This window comes from Apodemus sylvaticus, chromosome 6 (genome assembly GCF_947179515.1).
Source record: "Apodemus sylvaticus chromosome 6, mApoSyl1.1, whole genome shotgun sequence".
Taxonomy (NCBI): Eukaryota; Metazoa; Chordata; class Mammalia; order Rodentia; family Muridae; genus Apodemus; species Apodemus sylvaticus.
The window spans coordinates 126,904,339-126,924,071 of NC_067477.1; the positions used below are offsets into that span (position 1 = coordinate 126,904,339).

General features: G+C 43.7%; 1 protein-coding gene across 1 annotated transcript in view; it reads left to right on the plus strand.

The window, feature by feature from the left end:
* Window positions 1-1,862: 1,862 nt before the first annotated feature.
* Window positions 1,863-19,733, plus strand: part of Qpct (glutaminyl-peptide cyclotransferase) — a 33,107-nt gene continuing 15,236 nt past the window's right edge. Inside the window, exons 1-3 of the mRNA XM_052186424.1 lie at window positions 1,863-2,233; window positions 11,810-11,956; window positions 18,580-18,858. Coding sequence (XP_052042384.1) covers window positions 2,111-2,233; window positions 11,810-11,956; window positions 18,580-18,858 — 549 coding nt within the window. The 5' untranslated portion in view covers window positions 1,863-2,110. The remainder of the gene's footprint in view (window positions 2,234-11,809; window positions 11,957-18,579; window positions 18,859-19,733) is intronic.

The window sequence follows — 19,733 nt, forward strand, 5'->3', positions numbered from 1 at the left end:
GATAGTGGTTTGTTCTGAATACAGCAACAACAACAACAAGACCTCCTAAAGTGGTGGGATTGTGAGAACTTTCCCTGGATGTCCCCCACCCAAAAAAACCCCTCTTAACATTAGTTAGGCTTAGATATTTAAACTGCCACTCAAACCTCAGACCTGAATAGAGTTACAGCAATCTTTTAGACTAGCAAAGAGATACTTACATTCTGTTTTCCCTTGCAGCTCCAGATGGGGGCAGGACAGTGTGTTCCCAGCTCTCCTTAAAAACACCCAGTAGCCAAGCCTAGGAAGGTGTGTGTTTGTGTGTGTGTGTGTGTGTGTGTGTTTCTGAAAGATTTCAATGCCCTTAACTTTCATCTTTAGGAAAGAGTTCTATATGTCTTTGTTCTGATTTTTCTAGGAAGTCCGTGTAGCTGGGAGCTGACTTGGGGCAGAAGAATCTCTTTTCCTCACTGTGGAAGAAGAAACCACCTTCACAGTTTAGGCCAGAAACCTATGAACAAAATATACACCCCCCCCCCCATTTTTCTTTTCTGCAGTGCTGAGAATTGAAGCCAAGGTTTAAAGTACCCTACCACTGAACTACCCTGCCAACTCTGGTTGTTCCTCCCCCTTCTCCTGCGGTCCTGGGGACTGTACATGTGTGCTTTACATGAGACCCATATCTAGCCAGATATGGCTTATGCTTGTTTTTATTTTTAAGATGGGATTGTCTAGACACTAATGATTTATGACCAAAAAAAAAAAAAAAAAAAAAAAAAAAAACCAAACCAACCTCTCCAGACCCCAGGGTTGCCTGCAGGAGATTATTTCTAGTATTACCCTCTCCATATCATAATCCTTGGACATGCACTGTATCTCTTATATACAAATCGCAATAACATTTACATATAAGATGAACATCCTCCCATGGACTTTAAACCCTCCCATAGTTGGCTTATAGCATTTAGTGACATGCAATAAGTATCATATTCTTTAAAGAATATGGTGTGGGGAGCTGTTCGTGTTCAGCACTGATGCAAATCCCCGCTGTTTTTGATTTGTGGTTACTTGTATGCCCAAAGGCAAAGGCCAGTGAAGAAGAGGCCTCCCCCCCCCCCAAAAACAAAACAAAACAAAACTTTACTTGGGCGTTTCCTTTTAGAGGCAGCCGTAATAATTACCTTTCGGACAACTGTAATATTTTAAATCTCATATATTTTAGTAATTGTTTCAACCTTACTTGTCAGTCTGGGCACCCAGTGGTCTGTCTCTTAAAGGGAAGATAACTATTTTGGAGAAAAGGGACACAAGATAAAAATGGTAGCTTCTAGAGAAGTGGTTGTCAACCTGCGCTCTAACAGCCCTTCCACAGGGGTCACATATCAGATATTCTGCATAGCAGATAGTCAGATTATGATTCACAAAAGTAGCAAGATTACAATTATGAAGTAGCAACATGAGGAACTGTATTAAAGGGTCAAAGCCTTAGGGAAGTTGAGAACCACTGTTCTAGAGGGACGCGTTTCCCCTGACGCTTCCAATCCAGGGCCGCCTTCCTCTAGGTCTCAGTTAGACCAACTAGAACCTGGGACTGGGACGGTGCCTGGTACACAGCATTGCACAAATATTGATTTTGTTCGAGTGTCATCCGTGAATAGGTGCAGGCCCCCAGGGCCTGTTAAACCCTTTTCGTATTTATGGTGCTGGGGACTACAGGAAGGCTTTTCCTTGCCCTTCCTTCCTTCTTTCCTTCTTTCCTTCTTTCCTTCTTTCCTTCCTTTTCTTCCTTCCTTCCTTCCTTCCTTCCTTCCTTCCTTCCTTCCTTCCTTCCTTCCTTCCTTCCTTCCTTCCTTCCATCGTTTCTAAAATAAGGAAGTGGTTTTCTTTGTTGCTTGGATTCCAAAGCTCATGTCACTCAGGGAAGCTCAGTCCCCTGCCTTGCCGGCTTCTGGGAGAGAAAGACTGAGGGTTTGTGCTTGCGCTGCACAGCGGGAAGCCACAGGAGGCCACTGGGAGGCAGACCCAGTCGATCCAGGGGTGGAGAAGGGAGAAGGCAGGGCGACCGGCGCGCGTTCCCGGGCTCGTGACCGCTGGCGGCCCCGGGAATCCGCGCCCACACACTCTTGCAGAGATGGCAGGCGGCGAAGACCGGCGTGTCGTGGGCACCCTCCACCTGCTGCTACTGCTGGCGACCGTCCTGTCCCTGACAACTGGGAGTCTGAGTCTGGTCTCCGCTGCCTGGACGCAGGAGAAGGTGAGGGGTCGCTGCTGCTTTCTGTACCTGAGTGGTTGTTGAAGGGTGCCAGGACCTGGGACTCTGCCACCTTCTCTGGACTAGCGGGAGGCGGGTCAGGGATGCTGTGCCCCTGCCCAGGCACCAAGTCCTCACCCAACTCCTGGGAAGCCAGTGCTCTCTCTCCCAAGTCTCGGCGCCAGGGCTGGTCTCCGGGCTGCTCTGGAGTCGCCTGGGGGCTGGGTGATGTCACCCGCCTCCCTTTGGCTGCGCTCTGATGGGGGTGCTGATAGCACAGGAAGTATGTCTCGCTGGCTGTGCCAGAACAGGGACATGGGGGCGCCACAGCCCAATCGCGACCTGCGAGGCCGCGCTCGCTCCTAGGCGCCTAGACTGTGCCTAGACTGCTGCGGATCCCCAACTACAGCATTCAAGGATGCTCCACGGGGATTGAGTTTCCTTGTGGACTCAGCGCCAGCATATTGTTAAATATTTAAAAGAGACGCTGTTTTCAGATAAATGAATTCAGTTGTGGAAATCTCATTTAAGGAATTAAGAATAAAAAATGATTTGCCAAGTCGCTCTGTGTGAAGAAAATAGATTCACATAATTGTGAATCTTCCTTTTCTTGTGCAACAGTTTTGAAAGCAGGAAATTGCTACGAGCTGTGCAAACGATGACGGTTTTGGAAGAAAATGGCATGTCTTTAAAGAAACTAAGAAAAGCATCAGTCTCAGGATAGAAACTTCCGACAACGTTACTAAATAAGTACTTTAAATGCTTTTAGCGTTTCTGCGCGTCCAAAATGCTCATTCCCAGTTAGTCTCATGCACTTGTGTGTGAATGACCCACTTCAGGTGAGCTCAGGCTAGCCGGCTTCTCTTCAGGACTCACAACAGATCCCTGTTTACACGGGGAGTCTGGAGTTTGCGTGGGAAGTCAACACCACACAACTTCAGTCTCTCCAGAATGACTAAAACAGCTTCCCCCAGAAACTGGGAGGTATGTCTCAAGCAGTTGAGCAAAATCCTCTCCTGCACTGCTTTTGGGTAGGTCCCACTGGGAGGTCAAGTGCTGAGAGGGGACTTTAAAACCGGAATGGACACCAGGCCAAATTTGTCTTTAAAGCGTATTTATTTATTTATTTATTGTTTGTTTGTTTGTTTGTTTTTTGTTTTGTTTTTGTGTGGATTTGGTTTTCTGGAGAGAGAGTTTCTCTGTATAGCCCTGGCTGTCCTGGAACTCACTCTGTAGACCAGGCTGGCCTCAAACTCAGAAATCTGCCTGCCTCTGCCTCCCAGAGTGCTGGGATTACAGGCGTGCGCCACCACTGCTCGTCTCTTTAAAACGTATTTTAACTATTTTAACGAGTGAGATATATTGCCAGGGGCTGAGCTACACCCAGGGCCTGTCCGTGGGCAGATGTAGCAGGCAGGGCTAATTCTAGGTGGGAGAACATTCTGTGATTCTTTTTTAATGAGAACATTTCCTTTTCATGTGTTCGTCTCTCACATACTAATCTCTACTGCAATTTCCCCTCCCTCCGCTCCCCTTTCCTCCTGGATTCACTCATCTTCCACCTCTCCTCAGAAAAGATCAGGCCTCCTAGAGTCATTAACCAAACAGGACATAACAACCTCCAATAGGACCAGGCATGTAGTCTCACATCAAGGCTGGATGAAGCAACCCAGTAAGAGGAAAAGGGTCCCAAAAGCAGGCAAAAGACTCAGAGACAGCCCCTGCTCCCACTGTTAGCCCAAATCCCACAAGAAAACCAAGCTACACAATCATAACAGACATTCCGAGGACCTAGGTCAGACCCATACAGGCTCTCTGATCTCTGAGTCCACTTGGTTCTGGTCAGTCGATTCCGTGGGCTGTGTTCTTGCGGTGTTCTTAAAATGCCTTAAACTAATTCAGATTTAACTTTTGAGAAATATCTTTTGAAATACGGATTTCTGTTTTCTTTATCTTAGGAAGCTTCTGACAGCTGTCTCACTGGGAAAGCAAACACTCTCAGATGGCAGGAGGGAATGACAGTCAGCCATGACATTTCTCAGTTAATAGCTCTCCTAGTTCTAAAGGTCTCCATAAAGTCTTCTGGGCGGCCAGCTACACTCACAGCCTGGGAGATGCATCAGCCTACACTTAAGAGCACGCCTTCCTGCCTTTTATGGTGCTTGCCTGCTCTAATCGGACAAGGCATGCTCTTGGCACACCAGTCTGATAATGAGAGCATCCGTTTTGAAATCCATTGCCTGCCCTTGTTTAGAAATAGAGGTGTGTCCCTGAGAGTAGACTCTGATATGCAAAAGCACATTAACCCCAGTCTATGGCTGTCTTTAGAACCAATGATTCGAAGCCTAGAAACCTTTCATAGACACAAATGACTACACTCCTGACTGGGCCCACATGTGTGTATGTGGAAGGGCACTGATGTGAAGGTACCAGCTGTCAGACAGATAGAACCACCTCACGTGAATCTCACGGTACCGGGGAAGAGTGTGATCATCCCCATTCACAAACTGGAAATCAGGAACTCTGGTCTCCCCAGTTCTGCCTCTCTCTCTCTCTCTCTCTGTGTGTGTGTGTGTGTGTCTATAAGGTAGATAAATATTGGCTGACTGAGGAAGAGTGTCTAGATAACCCAGGTGTATGTGTGCGTGTGTGTGAATGTGTGTGTGGGATTCATGTGTTCAGGGGGACATCTTTTCTTCCCACACCTGTAGATTCCCAGTTCCTTAACCTCCCTCCTCCAGTTTTCTAGTTATCATTATGTTGAAAGTTGATCTGTGTCTGATGACTGTTCCTGAATCCCAGTCTCCCTCATTTGCTGGCTCTTTGCTACAGATTCATTTATTTGTTTTAGTGTTTTTTTTTTCTTTCCCTTTTAAATCTCATTAAGTCAGCTCTCCTTTCCATGAGAGCTGCTGGCTGTTGAAAAGCTTCCTACATTTTAAAGGAAATGTTAGCGCCAATGAGCTAAACGGTGCAGCTTCACTTGACATGGTCTAGTTCATGAATGTAGCATGTGCTCATTCTCGAATAGTTCAAAATCACAAAGCAATGTATTCTAAAAAGAAAACAAACATCACCCACAACCTTATTCTTCAGATATTTCCTTTTAATCTTTTGGGTATTCTTATTGCTGGCCCCCCGTGTACATACCACACACACACACACACACACACACACACACACACAGAGTTATAGAGATGAGTAACAACAACTAAATTGCAGCTTGTTATCAGGACTGAATGAGTATGTAAAACAGCAGTGCCTAGCTTACATTAAAGGCTCAATGCATGTTAATTATTTAAAAATAAACATACACAAGTACTTTTGCAGTCAGTGTTGCACATGCAGTTTAATAGGATTAATACTGTGTCTTGATCTTATCATAAACTGATAAAATTCCCTGAAAGTATAACTTGATAATTGCAAAACCAACATCAGTTGATAATTTATTTTTTCATCTTGAGCGTTGAGGTTGCTAGCAAATCTCTGTCGATAAAGCTGAGACATAATGTATTTTGACTGGAAGAATTTTCCTTTACTGTGACAATGTTGAAGGAGGAAAATTCAAGTCATATTATAGATGGAGAGGCAAAGACTTGGAAGGGCCCAGAGGAGCTGTAAATAGTTATCTGCAACACTTCACGTTTCTCTGGTTTTGAACCACTTGTTACTCTAAATGCCCATAAGATTTCTCCCTCTCCACCTTCACTCAGCCGCTCTTCCAACTGTAAGTGGAAACGGGAGACTCCAAGGCAGGGACAGCCAGGGTTCTGAAGACTTCTGGTGCAGGAAGAAAGCCAACTGTCATCTTGGAGTCTCTACTGTCTTGCGGTTTAGAGACAATGACACCCATCTTACACGTTAGGACACATCTCTTAGACGTAACTACTCAATGAGGAGCTGGGGCTAGTCCCTCTTGGCTCTGGTTTTAAGAAGCGAACCTGTTTGCACTGGACAAAAAGGTAGTATCTTGGTCAGTTTCCGGCTCCTTTCCCTGCTGTCTGTACGGTCCTTGCCTTATACACACATTTCAGTAACTGCTGGCTGAGTGGAGCTTGCAGGTGGCAAAAGTTTAATCTGAGGACTGTCTGGAATGTTCTTAGGGGAACCTTGAATTAGCTGCATTTCTGCAATGATCTTCCTTACATGTAGTGTTTTGGCCTCTCCAAATTACGTACTGAGTTGCCTGGGGCCTTGTGATCAGCCAGGAGCCGGTTCAGGATGCCTGGGGGCTTCAGATGCCTGGGGCTCTGTGATTACACTGGAGCCGCTTTGCTTCAGGATATCTGGTTCACAGGTTTGTTTCAGCTGATTCTTGTCACCTAGAGCAGACTGCATTGTCCTTTCTGCCTGGATGAAAAGACAAGGCCCTGGGTGTAACAGAGCCTTGTTCCTCGGAGAGCATTGGCACCAATAGAAATGGCTGAAGTACCTTTCAGTTGAAATGCACCTAGAGCAAGCCTGGGATTTACACTTGCCCTTGGCCTTTGCGTTGTTTTGTTTGGTTCTGTTCGTTTGGGGCCAGAGACTCACTGTGCTGTCCTGTTGTAGGGTTGAAGCTCCCTGTGTGGGTGAGGCTGGCTTCAGACTTGGATTGATTCTCCTGTCTCTGGCTCTCCCCGGCTGGGAATCACACATGTGCACCCCGCATCCAGCTTCAACATTGTGTCGGGTCCAGTTCCAGTCCTCTGAGCCTATCCTTCCCACCTCTGTCTTATTCATCCTTGATTTGAAACAGATTGTCATACCTAGTGAGTTCTGAGAGTAAGAGTCATTTAGTTCAGTGGTTCTCAACCTTCCTAATGATGTGACTGACCCCTTGATACAGTTCCTCGTGTTGCGGCGACTCCCAACCACAAGATTATTTTCATCGCTACTTCATAACTGTAATTTTCCTTTCATTATGAGTTGTAATGCAAATATCTGATACACAGATGGTCTTAGGTGACCCCTGTGAAAAGGCCAATTGAACCTCCAGAGGGGCCTCGAGACCCCCATGTTGAGAAACACTGCCTTAATTGACTGTCTGCTGTTTAGCATATGCAAGCTGCATGCTTTTCTGCAAGAGCTTTTTGTGAATCGAGGGGCTTGCACAGCTGACTTTAGTTGCTTTGCTTTCAGTGTTCTTCACCAACTAGGAAGTTTGATATTTCTGTGATTTTTCAGATCTGGTCCAGAAAGAAGGAGGAAGGAGCTCTTTATCGACGGGCACTTATGAAATCAACCATTTTTGTTGTTTAGCTCAGCAGGTTGAAGAGCAGATGAGTACTTGAACGCGCTTATTTGGAAGCATCCACGGGTCTGACTGCTGCCCTTACTATCAGCTACTAAAAATTTTTAAAATGTCATTTGACATGTTGCTTTCATATGCACTATCTTTTGCAGTGGGTGACTGCGATACTTAAATACTGTTCACCAATTGGACAAGACTCTAAAACCACCTAGGAGGCAAAACCTCTGTGCACTTCTGTGGGAGACTTTCTAGATTGGGTTAAAAAGGAGGGAAGACTCATCCTCCATGTGGGTGGTCCCAGTGCAGAGGCTAGAGCCCCAGACGGGGTGACTAGGGGTGAGGAGGAAGGGAAACAATTCGAAGAGCAGACTGCGTTGCTGGGGTGCCAGGACCCTAAGGAGAAGGAACACAAAGTACCTGGATGCTAGGGTGACCAAAGCGTGAGGATTGGGAGCCTGCAGCACACACTGGGGGTGGGGTGGGGCTCGCAATGCAGTGGAGAGACACACAGGTGCTTGTCGGGAAGGAACAGCCACGCAGATCTCCTCCCTCCATCCCCCCCCCCCCCACTTGCTTTGGCTTCCGCTTCACATTTTTTTTCCCTTTAGATTCAGCTTTCTTGTTCAAATGCTGTTTAATACCTAACACGAGGACTTACACACTGGAGGTACTAAGGAATTTAAAGACTTCAATAGCAAGTTTGTTTAGGAAATATATTTATCTGTTGGATAGGGCCGCATAAGGCCATTTCCATGTGAGTGTGTAATATACTTTAAGCGTAGCCTACCTCCTGTGCTCTGCAAGCGTTCCTCCTGGACACACTCAGAGTTCCCTTTGCCCCCTAGGTCGGTTTCCACTCTCATGTCATCTTATGAGTTTATGTCTATGGTTTCTAGTCGAATCTTTTTTTCCCCAGTGAATGACATTTGAAAGAAATACACTTCTTAACGTGTGTGTGTGTGTGTGTGTGTGTGTGTGTGTGTGTGTGTGCCATTACACCTATGTGGAGCTCAGAGGACAACATGCAGGAGATGGTTTTCTTCTTCCACCACGTGGGGTTGAACGTGGGGATTGAATTTAGGTTCCTAAGACTTGGCAGCAGCTGTCTGTACACATTGTGTCATCTCCCTGTCCCTGAGAAATATGCTTTAAAGTGTATTATTCCCAATAACAAAACCAAAGCCTTAATATATTCAGGCACAGTATCAATATTCAAGAGCAAAGCAGAAGTGAGGAGCTGAGGCAGAAGGATAAACTCTGGGTTGGATTTACCTTTAGCTCTCTACAGTTGGTTTTTACAGACCTCAGTTTCCATTGGTGGATATCAGGGGGTTGGACTCTAAGTGACATATCCAGGTCTCACATTCTATGCTACTTTACTGTACAATGGAGAAAACTAGCACCTTGGATATTTGCTAGTCTATCTGTAAGCATTGGCTCATTTAGTCCTGAGTACCTTTGGATGCAGGTGTTACCACCTCCATTTTTCAAAGAAATGGAGCCTCGATAAGGTTAAGTGACAGAGGCAGAGTGGCAGCTAGTGGTGGGTGCTAGGCTGAAAGGTTGTATCTGCTCCTACAGCCTGTGCCCTTTGCATAGTGAACACTGGAGAGTAACACTGGGCTATCCCAAAGTCCAGAGGGATGCAAGCAATGGGGAAGCCACGGACATCATTTCTACAGTGTTGCATTAGCTTCGTGGGTGGATCATGTGGAGAGAATTACTCATGTGACTATTTTAATGTATGCAGTTAACACTAATCCTGGGAGGAAGTGTAGAATGGGCAGAGCTCTCTCAATTTCTGTTTTGCATTTCAAAGAACTCAAATGTCCCTATGTCACTCTAGGTGAGAAGAACTCGTTTGAGCAGCCATTCAGTTCCCTTCAAGGAGGAGTGCCACATTTCCTTGGAGTGTCTGATAAACTTGCAATGAATGGCTGGCTCATCACTTTGGGTGTCATAAGAAAAGTTCAGCATGTGCAAAGTCATATTCAGGATACACATGTGAACATTAGGTCTATAGAGCGTTTAAAGTTTTGTTTTAATATATAAATGTTCTAAAGAGTATTAAATCTTTAATAGAATATGAGATAATTAGGTTGATGATTTAAAAGAGTTCCTATGTAGCCAGCTTTACAGATGTCAGACTCACGTTGAGAGGGACATCATCCAAACCGAGTCCACACTGATAGAAATTGAGGGCTAGAAAGAAGACTCAGTGCATACAAGTGCTTGCTGTGAAAATGTGAGGGCGAGTGTGAACCCTCCGAGTTCAGGCAGGAGCCAGGCGAGTAGTGTGGGGGATGAGAGATTGAGACAGGAAAAGCCCTAAAGCATGTACGCAGTCCTACACACACACACACACACACACACACACACACACACACACACACACACAGAGAGAGAGAGAGAGAGAGAGAGAGAGAGAGAGAGAGAGAGAGAGAGAGAGAGACTGAAATTTAAAATGAAATAGATAAAAGAAATGAATGTATAACATTTTATTTTTAAGACCTGTTTTTATTTTATATTATGTATGTCCTACTTAGGATTAATATTGCTGTGATGAAACATCATGGCCAAAACAGCTTGGGGAGGGAGGAAAAGGTTTATTTCAGCTTATACTTTCAGGTGACAACCTATCACTGAGGGAAGTCAGGGCAGGAACTCAAACATGGCAGGAGCTGATGCAGAGGCCTTGGAGGGGTGCTGCTTACTGGCTCGCTCATTGTGGTTTGCTCAGCCTGCCTTCTTATAGAACCCAGGACCACCAGCAAAAGAGTGGCACCACCTGTAATGGGCTGGACCCTTCCCCATCAATCTCGAATTATGACAATGCCCTACAGGCTTGCCTGCAGCCTGATTCTATGGAGGCATTTTCTCAGTTGGGGTCCCTCCTGTCAGATGACTCTAGCTTGTGTCAAGTTGACATAAAATTAGCCAGCACAATGTGTATGTGTGCTCTGTCTGCATGTATGCCTGTACCATATGTGTGCCTGATGCCTACAGAAAGAGGGCTCCACGACTGAAGGTTTAGATGGTTATAAGCCACTGTATAAGAAATGGAAGTTAAAACCTTGTCTTGTCTAAGGGCAGCCAGTGCTCTTTTCTTCAGCCCCAAGGAATGTAATTTAAAATATTCTAGTATCTACATTAAGAGGTTGAAGGTGAAATTATCTTAACAAGTATTTCACTTATAGCATAGTAAAAATGGTTTCATCACATACCCAGAGAAATATGAATGACATAATTTCTTCATTTTATAAACATGTCGGAAAAAGTAGTATATTTCCAGATGTGGTGGTGCATACATTTAATCCCAGAGCTTTGTAGTTGGAGGTCAGCCTGGTCTACATAATGTACTCCAGATCAGCCAAGGACACACAGTGAGACACTGTCTCAAAACCACCCCCCCACCAAACCTGGTAAATATATATATCGCACTTGAAGCACACCTCAATTTTCTAGCTACTTTTCAAGTCTTAATAGTCATGGATGGCTTGTAGCCTCCTGTATTGGATAGTGTAGATCTAGAACATCTCTATTTACTAGGTTCTTCCTGGGGAGTGAGAAATGAAGAGAATTTGCTGACGTCATGGTGTCTGTAGATGGCAGTTGGAGGTCTTGCTCTGGCCTCTTTGCCTTGTAGTTCTGAAGTGCCTCACTGCCCGTTATAAAAGAGCCCCACTGACAGTGCCTATCTTTGCTGTCTTCAGCCCTTTAAGCATTAAATTTCCTTCAGATAATAGTCTCAAAATTGTTATTTGGTTGTTGTTGTTGTTGTTGTGTTGGTATTTTAACATAGGGTTCCTCTGTGTAGTCCAGGTTGGCGTTGAACTTGTAATCTTCACACCTCTGCTCTTTAGTGTTGGTACTCTGTATTGTTGTTATTAATTTTTTAAATTACAAGCATGTGTGTGTACACCATGTTTGGAGGTCAGAGGACAACTTGCTGGAGTCAGTTCTCTCTTACACCATGTGGGTCCCAGAGATAGAACCCAGCTCTCCAAGCTTACTGTCCAATGCATATCCACCCAGCCATCTTACCAGCCCATAACTATTATTTTTAAACCTCAGTTTTACAAAGCAATTATTCAGAAAAGGCATCTGAAGTTACAGCGGTTGTAAGTGTGTCTGACCATGAAAGCATACTTTCAATTTTGTTTTTAAAACAAGATGCCAAAATCTAGACGTTTCAAGGGAGGCAATTTTACAATTGAGCCCTTTACCTCGTATGACATAAACCTTACTCCTTTATTTTGAACTTTTTAAAGCTACTAATCACAAGTGTACCATGAGGAGTCTTAAACACATGCAATTAGAGCTAAGTACTTTTTATTTAATCACAGAACCACCACCAACCAGCACATTTGAATTCTTCATCTCTTCGGCAAGTTGCAGAAGGCACCAGCATTTCTGAAATGTGGCAAAATGACTTGAGACCATTGCTGATAGAACGATATCCCGGATCGCCTGGAAGCTACTCTGCTCGTCAGGTGAGGAAGAACACACTGCACACCTAAATGCTTTAAATACTTTGCTTTCCTGTGAGGTTTAAGTTCTGAATTGTGTACGACATTATCTCATTACTTACTATCAGAGGTAACCAAAACAGTCACACACCTGAGAGTAAGTGTCTATTCTGAATTGAGTAACATACATTTACTGAAAATCAGTTTATGTGTGAACCCACTGCCTTGGCTACAGCAGCAATAATTCAGGATACTAAGGGTCGTCCTCCCCCCACCCCCTGCTCTTGGCCACTTCAAGAACACATTCCTAGCTTACTAACCAATTTTTGTGGATGTTAGACTCCAAACCTCAACAGCTTTTCACAGGGCTGGCTTAGTAGTTCCAGAACAAGAGTGAGTCTCTGAGCCTTTTTCCTCTTGAGGGAAACTGTCTTCTTGACTGAGGCCAATGATTAGCTTCTGTCTACAGCTGAGCTTCTCAAACATGTACTTTGACCCACAGTAAGAGCACATGATGTATTTTGTAGACAAGGATATTTGACACTATATTTAGCTGTAACAACAGTTTTTGGAAACCTGCTCATTGTTATTACCTGTAATTTACTTAGATATTTTAAATTCTATTTTATTTCTAGATTCATTTAGTTTACCACTGCTGTTTGGAGGACAGTGCTGTAGAGGGAAGGATAAGGTATAAATTGGGCTAGACCTTGAATTTCTCTTTGTCAATCTCTTGAGCAACATGAAATCCTACCTCTTGATGTCTGCTTTTTCCAAACTAATCTCATCCAGGGGATAGCTTGGGAAGGAATGGGGTTGGCTCTCAAAGCTTCTTACTAAATATTCTACTTGCACAACTTCTTAGACAAAGACCTTGGTAACTACTGCTGTGTTTTAGAGAGACCTGTGTGCTTCATCTACCCAGCTCATAGCTATTTTTTTCTTCCGTGTAGCTTCTGCCTCCCAAGTGTACCCTTGAAAGATGCGTGTGTTGACTTCTTTAGCCAGCTTCTTCCCATTTTAATAGCTCCTCAGATGAGGCCTGTTGTGGTGAGTTTAGCTAACCACTCTGTTCCCAATGGGTCCTACATGTGCACCTGCCCAAGAGCTATCTGGATTTTCAAATGAAACACACACACACACACACACACACACACCCCACACCAGTTAAGTTTAATGTGCCTTGACTAGCTTAATGACTGGGCATTTCTAATTCTTCTTGCTGCTAGCAAACACTCCCTCCTGGTACTCCTGAGTTAACATTTTTTTAAAATCTGTATTTCATCTCTGCTACCCCAAACACAACTGGGGAAGTGGCCTGTGTGGCTACTTTCCCTGATTCTCACATGTCAGCAGGCCTTTAAGTCTGGTCTTTTTTCTTCCTCCTCATATGATCTCTGCCCCTTCCTCTCTCCCAGTCCCTAGCCTGAACAAATCTAAATGTCCGGCCTCAGTCTACCTGCCCAGCCATTGGCTGTTGGCTCTTTATTGATGGATCAAAAAACCAATTGGAGACAAGGACCTTTAGTATTTGGTCATGCAGATTCCTGATTTGGGGACCCGCAGATTTCTGATTTGGGGGACCAGATTAATTCAAAGCATTAGAACCAATCTCCAACAAGGCTCTAACAGACTTGGTTATTTTAGCCTTTAGAAACATTGAGGAATGGTGATGATGAGGAGGAGGAGGAAGAAGAGGAGGAAGGAGAGGAGAGGGGAGGAAGATGATGATGGCCAACTTCCACCCTTTTCTAGCTCCCCTCCTTATTTTCTTTCTTTTTATTCCTATTATTTTTTTGATACATAGCATCACTCTATAATCCAGGCTGGCCTAGAATTTGCAGTGTAGCCCAGGCTGGCCTTAAACTTGAGGTATTCCTTCTGTTGGATTCTTCCAGGATGTAAGATTGCAGTTGTGAACTATCATGTCTGGGTGGATGATGGCCAACTTTTGAAGAGTGCATAATAGCTCATTTAGTTTCCACAACAATGTTATATTCCTATACCAATATACTTATTTAAAAAGATCTGAGGCTTAGTTATCTTAATTTATTTGCAGTTATGTGTGTACTAGCAATTTGAACTCAGATCTACCTGATTTTCTAATCACTAGAGATTTGGGAGAAATTAGATCAATTATAAATAAACCCAATAGCTTTAGCTCTGGATCATCCCCATGGCACACTGGAGAGTGAGGTACATATTATTTATCTCACAGTTTTCTCAAGGCCTCAGGTCCTAAGAATTCTCTTGAAAGTTAATTCTTGAAAGAATGTTTGCTTCACAAAGTCCTCAGCTCCTCATCTGGAAACCATCCAGGTCTATGATACTCACTTGATCTAACCTTTCCCATTTTCTCACTCTGTTGGCTCAGAAGGCTATCCACATGCAGATACACATATGTCTACTTGAAGCCCAAGTTCTTTATTCCTAGAAGGCAATAAATATAGTGAACATTGTTGAAGCTTTGTCTTCTATGGATATATAGCATGAACAGTGTGCATGGATATCGTTATGATTTAAAAGATATACATTCAGGGGCTAAGCGATGGCTCAGCAGTCAAGAGAGCATACTCCTCTTGCAGAGGACTACAGTATGGTTCTAGCACCCACACTGAGTGGTTCATAACTGCTTGCAACTCTAGCTCTAGGCTAACTCAACATCTCTGGCCTCATATGTGCACATTCATACACAGACACATGCATACACAAAATAAAAAATTTAAAAAATGTTTGAAGATAAATATCTATATAATGATCCAAGTCTACAACAGCATTGACCACTGTCTTGAGGGGTAGAAGAAGCAAAGGAGAAATGTATTGACAGTATTTTAGACTGTGTTAGGCATTAGGCACTGACTGTATGTGGCCTGACTTATGTGGTAGTAGATAATTGCAGGACGGTCATGTTAGAAGTTTTACTTAACCCTGGACCTTATGGGAGAGCTGGCCCTGCCCCTCCTCAGCCACCTTTGGCTCTTCTCAGTTGATGGCTTCTGGGGAGGGATGCAGGCAGAGAAAGACTCATCCTCCCCTGGGGTGCTGGTCACTAGGAATTTGACCATTTACCAGTGAGTATATGGGTAACACAAAATGGATGTATTTTTTCCTCTTTTTGATGGCGGGAAGGCTGCTGAGGAAGGGGTTGGGCATGGGAAGACTGGGAGGTGTTATCTGGGTGCATCATGCAAGATTTCTGAATAATTAAAAATAAACAATACAAAAGAAATTTTCCCTAAGAGATTCAGTCTCATTATTTTTAATAAGAAAATTGCTATTGCTACTCTATAATGACATCCCTTAAGTTGTGGAAGAGAAAAGGCTTCTTCATTTGAAAATGATCAAGAGATGATTATTATGAGGGGACCATGCTAAGGGTCTTACATTGAGTAGGGTTACAGCCTTTCATTCAGAGCCAAATTTAAATAGTCCAGATAACAAAAACTATTCCCCTTGGACCTCTGGGGAACTAGGTCAGGTACTCTGTAGTTCATAGAGACACACAATAAGATTCTCAGCCTTAGAATCCTGAGGACTTGATACAAAGTCAGTTTGTGGGTTGACTCTTACAGTCACAGGATAGATGCACATCTCTATGAGTTCTTTTGGAGAGAAAGTATTTTTGGAGAGTCGTGTCTTAAGACTTGTACTTATGACCTTTGATCAACAAGGCCTAAACTGACTATTGGATTTAAATTTTAATCTAAAGATGTAACTTGTTTATAAAAAAAAATACATTGTAGGCATTTCAGTGATTTCCAGTGTAGACATAGAAAGTAAACTGAGTCACAAGGGTGGCAGATTTTCATGTGGAACAATCAAGATCCTTTCCTAAAGAGACAAGCTAGAGCAATCAAGGATGCACAGAGTGTGGAAAGTCCAAACTGCATTTCAGTGAAAGGCACGTGGGTGTGTTTATTGCTGCTGCACAATCGCCAATAGAGAGCCCTATGTGGCGTATCTTCAGCTTGGATCCCCAGAGCCTGTGCAGGGGAGAGCCTAGACAAGAGCTAACCGCAAGCCCAAAGTGGCAGGGTCAGGACCCTCACAATAGTACATTTGCAGACATAGTGCAAGTACTGGAGAGTCTACTTCTTCAAAACAGTCCTGATCTGCTGCTGATAGCACAGTTTCTCAGATACTCAAAATTAGAATTTACGTGTATTCCATCACACCTAGGACCATATACTAAGGTTACCTCAGAATAGCTTCCTCTACTGCCTCACCCAGAATCAGAATGCCAAATGGTAGTCTCTCCACCCTGACCCGTCATCCTTCCTGGAGGGCCCAGCCTTTGATCCCCCCGGAGTCAAGCATCAACTGCTGTTTAGACTTTAGGAATGTTGTGATAAAAGCAGTGGTGTGGGGAACATCCTTCAGAGACTTCTGGTGGAGACGTGGAGACTAAATAAATCTGAAATCTGAAAACACTACTGAGTATTGGTGTCCTAATTTCATCCCGGTTACTAAGATAGATGAAAATATTTATTTTGTATGTAAAAAGGTTACTTCAGCGACAGCCATTTGAGGCTCTTGCTGATTTCTTTCGTGGAAGTCGGTATGCATAGAGATGTTCGGAGTCAATAATGCCCAGGGTGGGGGAATTGAGTTGAGAAATGAGCTTCTGGGTGAAGCTTCTGAAAAATGCTAACGGATAACCTTTTAACAGACCCTTTAAAATCCCAGTTGCAGCTCCGAGGCTACTATTGGTGTTAAGAAGCCATTTTATGGAGCAATTTGTCATCTGGACACCAGATGTTCTGGAGTTAAACAAGGTCTAGGGATAACTCATTTTCATCTTCCTCAGAAAAACTCATCCGTAGATGCACAGTGATCTCTCTCTCTCTCTAGTGAAACAACGAACGTTCTATATCATGTGATTTTATATATCCTCATTACATTAACTCACATTTTCTGCTACAGTCAATTTCAAGTTCCCTGTGACAGACCACTGTGAACAAAAGCAGAGTATAGGACTTGTGAGGGATAACAAAGTAAGAGTGATAGGAGTGCTGGATGTGAAAGGCTCTAAGTGTTTCTTTTGATGAACAGAAAAAGACAGCGTGTCTATGGAATAGCCACCGAGAGACCAGGGAAGGGATGCAGACAACTGTTTGGGTTAAAGTCTACCAGCTGCACACACCAAAGACATTTGTCTGTTTGGCTTCTTCTAGATCGAGGTGTGCCGCAGAGCTTCCACCCCCTCTAGTTAAGTTCCCCTCTCCCTGGAAGCTTCCTGCTGGAGTTTGTGCAAAGCTCTTTGTGCATGTGTGTCATGTTACATCAGCAGGCTGTAGGCCACACAAGACTTGGCCAGAATAGAAAATCCTGTATTTCTTTGGGAGGAAAAAAAAAACCCTCCCATTTGTGTCCAGCTATTGTTGAGTTATTTGTTCATTTATCTCAAGGTCCCTCCTGTCTCGATGTTAATTGTGGGACAAACTGTCAGTGATTATAATGGCTCATTTGTGGCCTGAAGTTTAGGGCTTTAATAAGGCACCTTACAAAGGTGGAAACAAGACTGGAGGGAAAGAAAGAAATAGAGTGAGAAACAAGTCCAAGGAAAAATAAGGACAGGGCAAGAGCAGAACAGGACAGCAGGGACCTCATTCCGATCTTCTCGCATCCTACATTTTATATCCTTAGGGAAGACACACTCAGTTTCTGGCAAGGCGGTCCTTTCTTACTTCCCGATTCCTACCACTGTCACCTTGCTGCCCAGAAGGCCCAAAGTGGCCTTGAGGCAGTGCTGAGAGATTTCCCTGGGATACAGATCTGAACCTACCCTGGATACAGAAAGAAAGCCGGGATTGGAGTTGCTTATTGATTCTTACTGTAGGTAGGGTCTGACCACATGCCCATCCATCCGTTGCTATGGGAACTTTCCCTACAGCCCTCAGCAGGTGGGTGCTAATATGTTCCCCTCGTGTTCACTACTCAGGAAGTATTTCAGGGTTTGGAACACATTCTGTGCATTTGGCACATGTGCACATATGCCCACATTTGTAATTCTTTGAAAGCTTAAAGTGGTGGCTTATAGATTTGATATGCTTAATTTCTCAAACAGAGAACTAATTTTAAAAGTAGTCTTTAGGAGTGCTAAGCTGGATTTGCTCCCTGAGTTCTAGATGTGCCCATGACAGTTTGTCACGTGGACAAAGCAAGGGTAGACTATTATGTAAAGTAGGCCAATTTTCCTACAAAAAAAACACACACCCCTCTCAAATATACGTGCTTGCATGCTGGTGAGGTCTGCGCAGTGAAAGAGTAGTATGTAGAAAGATCCACATCCGATTGCTAGTGTTGGTAAATATTGACAACTGAACGGGATGGATAAGTAGGTGAAAGGTTAGGAGTGAGGGAGACTAGCCTCTTCTTTCAATGAGTAACTGTTATTAACCAAAATAACAACTAGTAATAATGTCATTACTATCAGTAAGCATGCAAGGCATGTATGCCATTATTCCTAGTGCTTGGAATGATGAGGAAGGAGGATTACCATAAATTCAATGCTAGCCTAGGGCCTGATCACATCCCCATTATCAGTCTAGCCTGGGCTGGCTGTTGTTCCAACAACAACAAAAGAAGACATCACATTTGAGATGTAGAGACACCACTAACCGATGAAAACTGTTTGTTTTGCTCAGCACATCATGCAGCGAATACAGAGACTTCAGGCTGAGTGGATCGTGGAAGTCGACACCTTCCTGAGTAGGACGCCCTACGGATATCGGTCCTTCTCCAATATCATCAGCACTCTTAATCCGCAAGCGAAACGACACCTGGTCCTAGCCTGCCACTATGACTCCAAATATTTCCCTCGATGGGACAGCAGAGTGTTTGTGGGAGCCACTGATTCAGCCGTGCCATGTGCCATGATGTTGGAACTTGCTCGCGCCTTAGACAAGAAACTCCAGTCCTTGAAGGTATCTGCTTTCTTTCTGTTGACTCCTAGGATAAAACAATAAACAAACAAACAAAGACAACATCAACCTCATGAATTCTAGCAACCTTGGAGTGGGAAGGTCATTTGGAAGTCAAAACTTTGGGGTATATTTTAAAATAATTTGTTAAAAATATGAAATGGAAGAAGTATTATTTGGAAGAGCACGTGATTTGAAGTGTCTACCATGGGCAATAATTCACAGATAGATGATGGTGGGTTCCTTAACTGATATATATTTAGACTTGAATATTTAATTGAGCATATCTTTTTTTTTTGCAAGTAATGAAATAAGAGGGAAGCTGGTGCTGCCTTAAGTGCGTAGATTATGTTTTCTATTGAGTCATGCTTACTTCTTGTTTACGTACTATGGTTGTATCTGTCAATCAGGGCTCAGTTTTAGGCAGCATAGGAGAGCTTTTGTTATTCTGGTAGCTCAGAAGGCTTTGGGGACTCTCAGGTTTGATTTCCATCCGTGTGTTCTTCAGGGTGTACCGGGGGAAGGTTCTAACCTAGATGAATGCGTTTTATTCTGCTCATAACCAAGTAAACATGACAGAGCGAATACAAAAACTTGGTTCATGGGCAACAAACGCTTCCCCACTCCCCTGGGCTTTAGCTTTTGATACAATGAGGGTAAAGAAATGAAGGGTAGTTTATCTTGTAATGGAAGTAATAGAGATATTTGGTTCTGTTTTTGCTGGATATGTGGAATTTGAAGAAAGCAAGGATTGTTTATACCCTCTTAATATCCTTTCCACAGCTCTGTTTTGTTTTTCTGAGCCGTCTGTAATGCCTTTGTCCCAAGCCCTGCCCTGCTTTGAACTGATAACCATTCCTAAGGGAATTCATAAGCAG